Source organism: Haliotis rubra, unplaced genomic scaffold (assembly GCF_003918875.1).
Source record: "Haliotis rubra isolate DU_JTF1 unplaced genomic scaffold, ASM391887v1 Scf201, whole genome shotgun sequence".
Taxonomy (NCBI): domain Eukaryota; kingdom Metazoa; phylum Mollusca; class Gastropoda; order Lepetellida; family Haliotidae; genus Haliotis; species Haliotis rubra.
In genome coordinates, this window is record NW_025766015.1 from 1,456,495 (window position 1) to 1,469,812 (window position 13,318).

Sequence of the window (13,318 nt, forward strand, 5' to 3'; positions counted from 1 at the left end):
GCATAATTAGGAACAAACTGAAAGCAGCGACTCCGATGACTACATGGACAGTGACTGAATGACTGCTACTTTCCATGTCATGAAATCTTATCAAGTAAGATAAAACTATCTTATCAGACCAAGAAAAAGTTTGCTATAATTTTCTAAATCATCAATACCAAAACTATATAATAAATTATATAATAATATAATCATATTTTGAGCAGCAGTTGCAACCTGTTTTTGTCTGGAGTCTAAATCAAGCCCTGTAACTGCATAGCATTTCTTGTTTGTTTGTTCATTTCAAACCATTTCCTTCATGTAAACATTTGCAAGTTTTTATTAAGTTAATTGAAATTCTATTTAGAAATCGACATATTAAAGTAACATAGTATTTTCCTGCATTCTCTTGAATAACTTCTTCATTGCGAGCACGTGTTTTAGGGAGTATGTGTGTGCATGTGTGAGGGCGTATGTGTGTGCAAGTTTCTTAGCAATAATACAGCTCTTTGGTAGTCTAGTTTGGACCAGATAATCCAGTGACTGAGACTGTGAACAACAATCCATGCCAACTGGATGTGATCACACACAATCAATAGTCATGAAGCCTGTCCACGTGATCCATTGTCACCAAGCATAGGTCGCTGGGGAACAACAATCCATGCCAACTGGATGTGATCACACACAATCAATAGTCATGAAGCCTGTCCACGTGATCCATTGTCACCAAGCATAGGTCGCTGGGGAACAACAATCCATGCCAACTGGATGTGATCACACACAATCAATAGTCATGAAGCTTGTCCACGTGATCCATTGTCACCAAGCATAGGTCGCTGGGGAACAACAATCCATGCCAACTGGATGTGATCACACACAATCAATAGAGTCATGAAGCCTGTCCACGTGATCCATTGTCACCAAGCATAGGTCGCTGGGGAACAACAATCCATGCCAACTGGATGTGATCACACACAATCAATAGAGTCATGAAGCTTGTCCACGTGATCCATTGTCACCAAGCATAGGTAACTCGGGGAACAACAATCCATGCCAACTGGATGGGCATAGGTAACAACAATCCATGCCAACTGGATGTGATCACACACAATCAATAGTCATGAAGCCTGTCCATGTCCATTGTCGTGATCCATTGTCACACAAGCATATTGTCACTAAGCATAGGTCGCTGGGGAACAACAATCCATGCCAACTGGATGTGATCACACACAATCAATAGTCATGAAGCCTGTCCACGTGATCCATTGTCACCAAGCATAGGTCGCTGGGGAACAACAATCCATGCCAACTGGATGTGATCACACACAATCCGGGAATACTTTGAACAAAACTCCCAAGTACCAAAATTCTCAGGTGCCTTCAAGAAAGTCCTTACTCATAATTCACATGCATCACAATAATGTACTGTTATTCCAATTATAAACTTGCCAATAGGTTCCAACAAAAATATGTAATGCTAGCCTATCCATGACGCTCAATGAAACTACTTAAATATGGACGGTTTACTTACATAGATGTAGTGTCTTACAGCAACAGTGCAAGTATTTCAGTGTTTTCAAATTTGAATTTGGTTCTGTATTTGAGGAATCAATGAAACATACAACTCTATGGATGACAACTTCTTGTTTACTGCATAGAGCGATGTTTTGATGTAGATTCTTATATCGTTATCAAGCTAAAAGCTTTACCTTGAAAACGGTGAGAGAATCTACACTGAAATGTCGCTCTATGCAATAAACAAGAAGTTGTCATCCATAAAGTTGATATGTTTCATTCTTGACTCACCAACTTCTCGAATGCCGACCAAACAATTAGAGGTATCAATGCCAACTGTCACTTACTAGACACAAACCACAAAGTTATTAATTCAAAGCAGCTGATAAATAGTACAGGTAAATAGGTAACACACAGCACAATCTACATGGAAATAAAAAATCAGTGATAATCATAGTTTGTAAAGTGGAGGAATAATTAGCATCTCTTAAAAATTGCTTGTGATATGTGTGGACAGGTTCTCACCTGGAATCATGTTTACATCCCAATAATCGGACACAGAACACTTTAGAAATCAAGGGACTCAAAATAATTTTGAATAAGTTTCAAATATTTGTAAAACTGAGCCTCTATGTCATTGATATTTCAAGCTGAACACCTTCAGAAAATCTAGAATTTACTGCCAATTTTCGATTATGAAAATTCAAAACAATATATTTAAAAAAAATAAAATATTGCCAACTATTAAAAAAATTAATGAAATAGCAGTTGGGCAAATAAACATGATCTTTTTAACAATGTGTACAAATTGATCTGATTTGATTCAATAATCATAAAAATCTTTTCAAAACTTTTGACATGAGCAACTCTGTGTGTTTCAGGAATCTTATCTGCCAGTCAATGAATAGCTGTTGAATTATGCTAGCAGTATTCAGAGGCGTTTTTTGAATGTCCTTCTGGGTACTCCTCTTACAAGGAGAACATCATCTACCCCTTCCGAGAACAATTTTATTCAAAATGAGTGTATTTGTGAAAACCCTCCTAACTTTCAAATATGACAAGATACGTTTTTTATGAATCAGAGCAAATGATGTTATCTGCAAAGTCTCGCAGTTCTTCCCTGATCTCGTCGTCCTTAATGGTCTCTATCCAGTAGTTGTAGCAACTGTCAATTGTATTCTCCAGGGTCTTCCGCTCCAGAGCTTCCTTCAGCATGAAACGCACAAAGGGAGCTTTCAAATGTTCAAAGCCAAGTTCTCCCAGTGACTTCAAGATCCGGGTGATACGCAGATAGTTATGCATGGACCTGCAACAAGATAAGGGTTGTTATCACATGTTGGTCAGCTTGTTGTCTGTTGTTGAACACTTCACTCAGCAATATTCCTGCTCCGTGAAGGCAGTCTGTAAATAATCTTGAGTGAGTTTAGTGTTACGCCGCATTCAGCAATATTCCAGCTATATGGCGGCGGTCTGTAAATAATTGAGTCTGGACCAGACAATCCAGTGATCAACAGCATGAGCATCGATCTGCGCAATTGGGAACCGATGACATGTGTCAACCAAGCCAGCGAGCCTGACCACCCGATCCCGTTAGTCGCCTCTTACGACAAGCATGGGTTGCTGAAGGCTCATTCTAACCCGGACCTTCATGGGTATGTAAATAATCTGACCTGGGCCAGACAATCCTTTGACTGACATCATGAACACTGCATCAAGATGACATGTACTCAACCAATTTATCACTTTGGACATTTCATTAACTTGGTTCCATCACCAAAACATCATGGGCAGCTGAGAAATCTGCATTTTAGGGAATCTACACGAGACATTTTTCATATCATCCCTGAAAAATATAGGTGTAACACTATTCATTTGTTAAAAAGTCTTTTAATCTCAAATGCTCCTTTTCACAGCATCATTTAAGAGTGAGTTTTCAACAAATATAAGGTGTAACACTCCCCCACAAAAAAATTCTTTTGACTCATAAAAAAATTGTTCCTCACACATATTTTTCTGTTCAAAAACAACAACACACAAACTGGCAATCAGTACAAAAACAGCCTTCATCTCTGCCCAAAGTGCCAAGACCTCATGCAGCACATGAATCATTAAACAGAAGTTGACGGAAGGAATTCTGTGATCATTCATCTTCTGTGTAAGACATTGAAGAAAAACATCCCCACTCCTGAATGGAGGCTTAAAAAGCGCACTACATGTGACAAACATACAGATTACATAACCCTCTGATATTAATCAAAGTCATTTGGGGGGATACCAAAGCTATGTGAAACAATGGTTCCCACCACATGTGCAATACAGACCGTAACCACATGGCACAATATATGTGTTTATATCCCAGTTGACAGCAAACCTGTAAAACGAGCTGGATAAGATATTCACATCTGTAATGCTTGTATTACACTTTCAGTCATACCCTGTCAACAGAGAGAGATACCTTTCGTTCCAACTCAACCTTGTTTTCCTGAGTATGTTATGGAAAATTTTATAATGCCCACAATTCTGTATCATGCAAACTTATGACCTTTTACAACAACATTGGGAAAAAATGGAAATTAGTAAATTTATTATAATATCAATGTAATTTAACATTGTATTGTAACAATAATGTTTATGTTTTAAAGTAATCATCTTAAAGGCCATGTTATGAGAACAAATTTCATTTAAATTTAAATTTTTTACAGGCATTTCATACAGACTTTGGTAAAGTATTATCCAACAAATACAAATTAATGATTATTTGTTAGTGTCCAGAAAATAGCAAACAATTTTAAAAAGATATTTCAGAGTAAATGCTGTGAGATACACTAATAAATACATCAACAGCTGGGATTAATACATTGTTAAGTTAACCATGTATTATCATTGTTAAAATACACAACATTATAAATGCCATCATAGTAATCTTTACACAAGACCAAAGAGAATAAATTTAAAAAGAAAATCATCTCCAGTCTAGCATGCCTCATTTCTAGCTCCAGCAATTAGGCCTTGTCCTGGGCTCCATCTGTATTCTATGTTGTGTTTTGTAGAAAATGTGATACCTTTATTTCTGGGACTAAATGTTGTTCTACTACACAAGCTGAGCTTAAATGTCTCTGTTATGCAGTGTTCTATGAAATAAACTTTCAACACAATGACAAATCTGTGATCACTTTTAATTCTATTTCATTTTGCACAAATGGATAAAGTCGGTTCATAATGATATAAGCTATTGTGAGTACAAGGGAAAAAATAACGATAGGCTTTGCAAATACGATTTATCAGCTGGCGACTTCTAATTTTAATGTAATGTAATGACCACTCACCAGTCAAGTTTTCATACTAATTTAACTTAGAGAGGTCATTGAAAGGACACAAGAATGAAGTTCTAACAGCTATCTTAAAAAGTGCTATCGAAAACACACCATGCAATTTCTACTCCAAGTGTTTCATCCAGTGAAAACTTCCGCGAAGTCACAATTACATTTGCACGAATGGTCATATTTCAGAAACAAAACACGCGAATATCCTACGTTAACAAACACACTCCTCCAGAACAGTCTCCTTCATTCCCCATTTGCAATTTGTATATTGGACAAAAAATTTCTACCTGGGTACCCCACCCCCTATACCCTACCCTAAGCTGATACCCGTCATGTTAATTCCTGGCATCAAATTTGTAAGAAATGGCAAAATATTATTCTTCAGCTCAGAGGCTTAGATTTCCAGTTATTCAATATCTTAATCATGTATTATATTCAAAACAGGTGAGACCAGACCTATTTTATTTCTTGTTTTGGAGATTTTTGTTATTTTTTGAGCAGGGAAAATTTTTAATTTTTTTTTCTTTTTCTTGAATAAATATGACCGGCAGATCAGTAAAACAAGAAATAAAATTGGTCTGGCCTGACTGTAAATTATGTCTAAATCTTCAAAGACAACACAACCTATCATGAAAGAATAACATATTACATTGTTTAATCTATTAGTCACATAATCACAACAGGTCCGGGTATTGAGACAAGTACCCGGGTCCAACTCATTACCCTGTCCCAGCCCTAATGCATGATGAAGGTGCTCTACCTAAAGATTCACAGAATATAGTCCTGTAACTGTTGTCGGTGAGTACCATAACAGTCCGAACTTCTATCTGTAACCATTTAATAAAAAATCAAAGGAAAATGTGAACCAGCATCTCTAACCATATAGTGCATGTGTATAATGTCATAGCACAGAGGGCTTGAAATCTTAACATTGCTAAGACAAGCAATTATCACACACTGCAGGTATGTAAACATTTCTGTAAAAGTCATGTGAACTCTCTTGACATTTACAAATATATCATTTTCACCTTCTTGACACTGAAAGAAGTTTTGAACCTTCGGAAGTGAGGGTTTCAGATATCTGAACCCTCTTAACCGAGGGGCTGGCTCCTTAGTCAGACATAGGTTGCATGATAGATGTATGTTTTGTTTACAAAGTGTTGCCTTTAAGCAAATAAAAGAATTCCCAGGTGGCAGCTGAAACATAAGGCAGCATAGGTAATCCCTGCCGGATATGAAAGGTGTTGAGCTAAAGAAAGAGACTCTACACACTCAAAAACACGATTTAGGCTCTATTACTGCAATTACTGATTAGCAACTAGAGCTCTGTGATTCTGATCAACAAGGCGGTTGTTATTGTATTGTTTCAGTCTTCAAAATAAGTTATATTACAATGACAGGTAAATAGAGAATACTACACGAGGTCTCATTACATACGAATTATACGAAATGAGTGTCCTTCCTATGGTATTTGACCGAGCGAAAGCAAGGTCAGATAACATAGGGAGGTCATGAGTTTCATATAATTCGTATGTAATGAGACCGAGTGTGGTATTTTATTTATTACCCACTTCTTACATGCATTAAATTGACAAAATAGCGTATTTTTGTTATTTTTTGGTTTCAAACCGAAACAGGTTTCATAAAGAGGTTGCGGAAGAGTTTTGTACTGTAGTACAATATTTGCATGACGTTACACTGTAATGACGTCACTGCCTTGGTAACCGACGTAACGATGCATGTCAGTTGTCATCGCCTCGTACAGCCTCCTACAGTAAACTACTCCGTAGCACCCCGTTTCTTGGTTTGCAGTTGCTTCATTCGGCTAACATCACTGGTGGAAACATTGCGTTTATGTTTTTCGATGGATATAATGTCTCAGTTCGACTCACAATTAAACAGTGACACAGCAACGTTCGCAATGTGTACATTCCCACAATGCATTTAAGTTGTAGAATGAATGAATTCACGTGTTTGTTAAGAATGAAAAAATAGTTACGTCAGAATGTGACCTAATTGAGAGGTCATCGGTTATCCAATCAAATCGTTAGAATCTCAGATCAAGTCGTTACGACACAGGTCAATGTGATACGACACTCGTGTGACGTACGAGATTAGTATGCAACTACCCATACGTTGACCACGTGGGTAATAAATAGTTGTATTCTGCCGTGTTGTAATTGATTTATGTTCAGTCAGCAATGATACAGTTATATCAGAGTGACTAGTAAATAATTATATCCTGATCATAGGATAACAACATCTGCCACAATCTGTATATATTTTGACAGTCAAGCTAACATGAATGGCATTAAATGATGTGCCTTTCTCCCAGTTTAATATTTATCACAATACATATTTGAAATACAACATGTATTGCCATACTTAATTCTGTGTCCATCTTTACATATCATAGTGTATAAATATTATTAAAACTTTTGAAAAACCTGAATATCTGGTCTCATATTTGAATATGAGTTTCAACATGAATACCTTCTGCTATTAAACGGTAAACAGAATAGCAAATTACCTTTCCAGGACATACCTTAGTGCTTCTAAATCTATGTTTTCTTTACTGCAGACTGAGACTGAACTACTTTCTGAGTTGAGCCAGTATTGCCTGGATATAAACTTCCATATTTATTTACAAAATTTCAAAACATGCATCAAATTAGTTCACGTTAGAAAACGGACAGATCACAGTAGTCGGAGGCCAAAAGGGGCCACAGCTGTAAAGGGAGGCTAGTTCTCTTTATAAATTAGAAATTGTTTGGATCAAAATTATTTTAGACACCCCTCTTCATGATTCTTCCCACCATCATTGGTGCCAACATCAGCATCATCACGACCACCAACATCAGCATCATCACGACCACCAACATCAGCATCATCACGACCATCACGACCACCAACACGACCATCATCACGCGACCACCAACATCAGCATCATCACGACCACCAACATCAGCATCATCACGACCACCAACATCAGCATCATCACGACCACCAACATCAGCATCATCACAGACCACCAACATCAGCATCATCACAACCACCAACACGACCATCATCATCGCGACCACCAACCACCATCATCACCATCATCATCACCACCAACATCAGCATCATCATCAATGCACCACCAACATCACCATCATCACGCACCATCACGACCATCATCAGCGTCACCACCAACCAGTATCATCATCACCACCACCATCAGCATCATCCGACCACCAACATCACCATCATCCGACCACCAACATCAGCATCATCACGACCATCATCATCACCACCAACCACCAACATCACCATCATCACGACCAACATCAGCATCATCATCAATGCACCATCACATCGACCATCCATCAACGACCAAACACTACATCAGCATCATCGACCACCCACCAACATCAGCATCATCACATTCATCATCGACCACCACCATCAGTATCATCATCACCACCATCACCATCACGACCACCAACATCAGCATCATCACGACCATCATCACGACCACCAACATCAGCATCATCACGCCACCACCATCAGCATCATCAATCGACCACCAACACGACATCATCACGACCATCATCAGCACATCACGACCATCATCACGACCACCAACACACTCACCATCATCATCACGACCATCAACACGACCATCGAAAGTAGTATATCATCATCATCACGCACCACCATCAATACGACCACCATCAGTGTAACACCACCATCACTACATCAGCATCATCGACCACTCACCACCACCAACACCACCATCATCATCGACCACCAACATCAGCATCATCATCGACCACCAACATCAGCATCATCATCGACCACCAACATCACCATCATCACCATCATCAATACCACCATCATCAGCATCACCACCACCAACATCGACCACCAACATCACCATCATCACCACCAACATCACCATCATCATCGCATCACCACCAACACGCACCATCATCAACCACCATCATCATCCACCACCACCAACACCAACATCATCAAGTGTAACACTATATAAGTATCCATGCATCCAGGTTAATTCATCTTTTTCAATATAGCAAGTGTAAAAATCACATTCATATTTTTGTTAAAATAATGATGAATAAAGTTTTATCCTGTACTTTGGCTTAGAGGTAAATATGTTTAAACACATAATATACCTTCCCACAGACTCATATGCCATAGTCCATTTCATTGGCACCACATTTAGACCTTTTATCCCACAGCATCAATGGATTCCAAGATTTCTTATAAACACAACAACTGTATACATAATTTCTTTCAGAAATTAGTGTTTATTCAACAATAATTAGACTGTATGAACATGTCTTTGAACATGCTGAGGCTCTTTTTCATCACAGTTGTCTGTTTGCACCTGCTCTTTATCATTCACTGCATGGCCTCATAATCCGTTCTATACATGTTTTATAGCGAATAAAAACTATATTGCCTGCATTGTGTAACTTAATTCCTCATCACCTGCTGTTAATTCATTACCTGATTAAACACACTACCAGACAGGATTCAAGCCACATGGATGTGAAGTAAAACAAACCCGGATTTTTTCACTGTTTACAGTGAGAAAAAAGGCACATGTAGTTGGACTCTGTTATTGGATGGTGTCACAGTTTTTTCAACAAGCCAGTTTGTGTTGAGGGACTATTGACTGACCTGGCCAGGTGTGAAAGGATATAAATATGTCATCAATGCCTGAGTGTAGTCAAATTACTTTCTTGTTTGTTTGTTGTTTAACACCACAATCAGCAACATTCAAACATTCTGCTGATCTGGGGGATTGGGATATGATAACGTGTCAACCAAGTCAGCGAGTCTGACCACTGAATCCCATAAGTCATCTCCTATAACAAGCATGGGATGCTGTTTAGGAATCTCAGCTAGTGACAGGTCTGGCCAACAAGTCAAGCCAACAGGTCTAACCAACAGGTCTAACAAACAGGTCTAGCCACAGGTCTACAGGTCTACCAAACAGGTCTAACGAACAGGTCTACAGGTCTAACAAACAGGTCTAACGAACAGGTCTAGCCACAGGACTAGCCAACAGGTCGTACCAACAGGTCTAGCCACAGGTCTAACCAACAGGTCTAGCCACAGGTCTAACCAACAGGTCTAGTCACAGGTCTAACCAACAGGTCTTGCCACAGGACTAGCCAATAAGTCTAGCCAACAGGTTTAACCATCAGGTCTAACGAACAGGTCTTGCCACAGGACTAGCCAACAGGTCTAGCCAACAGGTCTAACGAACAGGTCTAGCCACAGGTCTAACCAACAGGTCTTGCCACAGGACTAGCCAACAGGTCTAGCCACAGGTCTAACCAACAGGTCTAGCCACAGGTCTAGCCAACAGGTCTTGCCACAGGACTAGCCAACAGGTCTAACCAACGGGTCTAACTACAGGTCTAACCAACGGGTTTAACCAACAGGTCTAGCCACAGGTCTAACCAACAGCCACAGGGCTAGCCATAGGTCCAAACATAAGTCTAGCAACAGGTCTAGTCACAGGTGTAGCCACAGGTCTAGCAAACAGGTCTAACCAATAGGTCTAGCCAACAGGTCTAATGAACAGGTCTCACCACAGGTCTAGCCAGACGACAAGCCAACAGGTCTAACCATAGGCCTAACCACAGGTCTAACCAACAGGTCTAACCACAGGTCTAACTAACAGGTCTTGCCACAGGTCTAGCCAACAGGTCTAACCACAGGTCTAACTAACAGGTCTTGCCAACAGGTCTAACAAACAGGTCTTGCCACAGGATTAGCCAACAGGTCTAACCACAGGTCTAACAAACAGGTCTTGCCACAGGTCTAACCACAGGTCTAGCCAACAGGTCTAACAAACAGGTCTTGCCACAGGATTAGCCAACAGGTCTAACAAACAGATCTAGACACAGGTCTTGCCACAGGACTAGCCAACAGGTCTAGCCAACAGGTCTAACCAATAGATCTAGCAACAGGTCTAACCAACAGGTCTCGCCAACAGCCACATGACTAGCAATAGGTCCAAACATCAGTCTAGCAACAGGGTTAGCCAACAGGTCTAACATCCAGGTCTAACCACAGGGTTAGCCAACAGGTCTAACATCCAGGTCTAACCACAGGGTTAGCCAACAGGTCTAACATCCAGGTCTAACCACAGGTGTAGCCAACAGGTCTAACCATTAGGTCTAACGAACAGGTCTCACCAACAGGTCTAGCCACAGGTCTAGTCAGAGGACAAGCCAACATGTCTAGCCAACAGGTCTAACCAACAGGTCTAGCCAACAGGTCTTGCTACAGATCCAAATTTCTATCTGTTTAGTAATTTCAGCTAATATATTACCTCAAATATTTCCGTTGAAGTAGACTCAAAGGTTTCTGACACAGTAATTCATGCTAGTCTGAGTGAGTGAGTGAGTGAGTATGGTTTTACACTGCTTTTAGCAACATTCCAGAAAATAAAAATATGTTTAAACCATTTATGTAGAAAGGATAACTGCATTATCAATTTTTTCCACAGACTCCACTAACTCACTGGCTTCATATATTCCGTTTGTGCAGTTGTACATTGTGTTTAGAACTATCTTGTAAAACGTAGTACCAGCTGTGTCAACTCATTTCCTGGCAAGGTATTTAAATAAGCAAGTTTTGCTCTTTTATCGATCCAGATTTATTTTGAAATGAAAATATGTTTAAACCATATTCCAGCAATATCATGACGGGGCCACCAAAAATGGGCTTCACACATTGTACCCATGTGGGGAATCGAACCAGGGTCTTCCGCGTGACAAGCGTAGCTTTAACCACTTGGCTACCCCACTGCCCCCTTACGTCTTAACAAGTTCTGAATAATGCTTGGACTACACAGGAGTAACTAGAAACTCTTATCAGTGAAACGCAATTATACTCTGAACTACTCTCAAACAAACCCAAATATCTGACGCTGCATTCCAGAAATAGTAATGTTACATGAAGGCAGTCTGCAGTGCATAATAAAAAATCGTAAAACAGATACATTTCCCCCAAACCTGAATTATCCCAAGTAATGCCTTCTATGATTGTATTTTTATCTGTAACATAAATAATCAGAGCAAAGCATCCTTTAGCTGCACCATAACACAAACAGATCTCTAATTACAATTTTCACACTTCAATGTAACATTTACAATACATTTCCTTTATAAATCAAAATGGCTATACAACCGCCTTTTATTAAAATCTGCTTGTCAAAATGTTGAATATTTTCTTTCAAAACACTATTGTGAAAGGCAAAGCAACACATTTGGTTTGTGAATATCAACACCTACTTCAGACATACACCAGTGAATCAAATAAACTTCAAGTTGTTTCTCCACTCTCAGGACATTGTGAAAATGTTGAATTTGAAAAATCCAGTTCTAAATTTTCCTGAAACTTCATGAAATATATAATTCTTGGCATATCACGCCATAACATGAACTAAGAGAACGAAACAAACCTTAAATCAAGGTTATATCAATGATCATTAGTGAAGACATACATGAGAAATCTCAGTAGATTCTGAGACGAATTTCAGTCCAAGAAAATATATTTTGAGACAGTTTTGGAATATGGTCAAAATGGGGGCGGTGGGGTAGCCTAGTGGTTAAAGCATTACACATGAAGGCCCGGTTCGATTCCCCACATGGGTACAATTTGTGAAGCCTATTTCTGGTGTCCCTTGCCGTGATATTGCTGGAATATTGCTAAAAACGGCGTAAAACCATACTCAGTCAGTCAGTCAGTCAGTCAAAATGCAAGATGAAATAAAGGTCAGAATTAAAACAAAAATTGTGAAATACAGAAAACATATCCCAAATCCAACTACTAAGTACATATGCACCATATTTTTTTTATTTTTTTTAAAATAGGTAAATAAATTCCATACATAGCGTTTCCAACAAGACATTGGAAATTGGAAACAAAACCTCAAATACTCAAATACAACAAACATATATCTAGCTCATCATTGGTGGGAACAGAAGATGCTCTAGTGGTTGCTGATTCGATGCTATCTGCAAAATTTGAATCTGACATCTGAATCTGACATCTTAATTTCGATTTTCGATAACCATTATCACAATTTCAATTCGATATTTGAATATCTATTTCAGTTGTTTCCACACATTGAGAACATAATTTTTCATCCAACCCATGCTGTTTCCGAGCGCTGAAATTAGGCAAAACGTGATTGGTTGAAGCCGGGCTAATCATCCTATGAACATTGTTGTTGGTAGACATCGTTATGTTGACAATGGATTTCTCTAAATAAGCCGACTCACTTGAACTCTGCGAGATACATGAAATCTGATACTATCACTTGCATGAAGAATCGAATCGAAAATGATCGATGGTCCAAAATCGAATCAAATCAAGGTCTGAGTGAATCGTTGCAGCCTTAATGCTGAAGAGAAGATGCTGAAGAAACATGCCATTACATCAGCTGAACTGACTATACTGAACAGACGAGC

General features: G+C 39.1%; 1 protein-coding gene across 2 annotated transcripts in view; it reads right to left on the reverse strand.

Annotated features, from left to right (window-relative positions):
- Nucleotides 1-373: 373 nt before the first annotated feature.
- The window catches only part of LOC124275707 (opioid growth factor receptor-like protein 1), a 40,789-nt gene continuing 27,844 nt past the window's right edge, over nt 374-13,318 (reverse strand). For both annotated transcript variants that reach the window (XM_046711345.1, XM_046711344.1), the window contains 2 exons: nt 1,307-2,800; nt 374-1,036 (listed from right to left, as the gene is read on the reverse strand). In XM_046711345.1, coding sequence (XP_046567301.1) covers nt 2,566-2,800 — 235 coding nt within the window. In that variant the 3' untranslated portion in view covers nt 374-1,036; nt 1,307-2,565. The remainder of the gene's footprint in view (nt 1,037-1,306; nt 2,801-13,318) is intronic.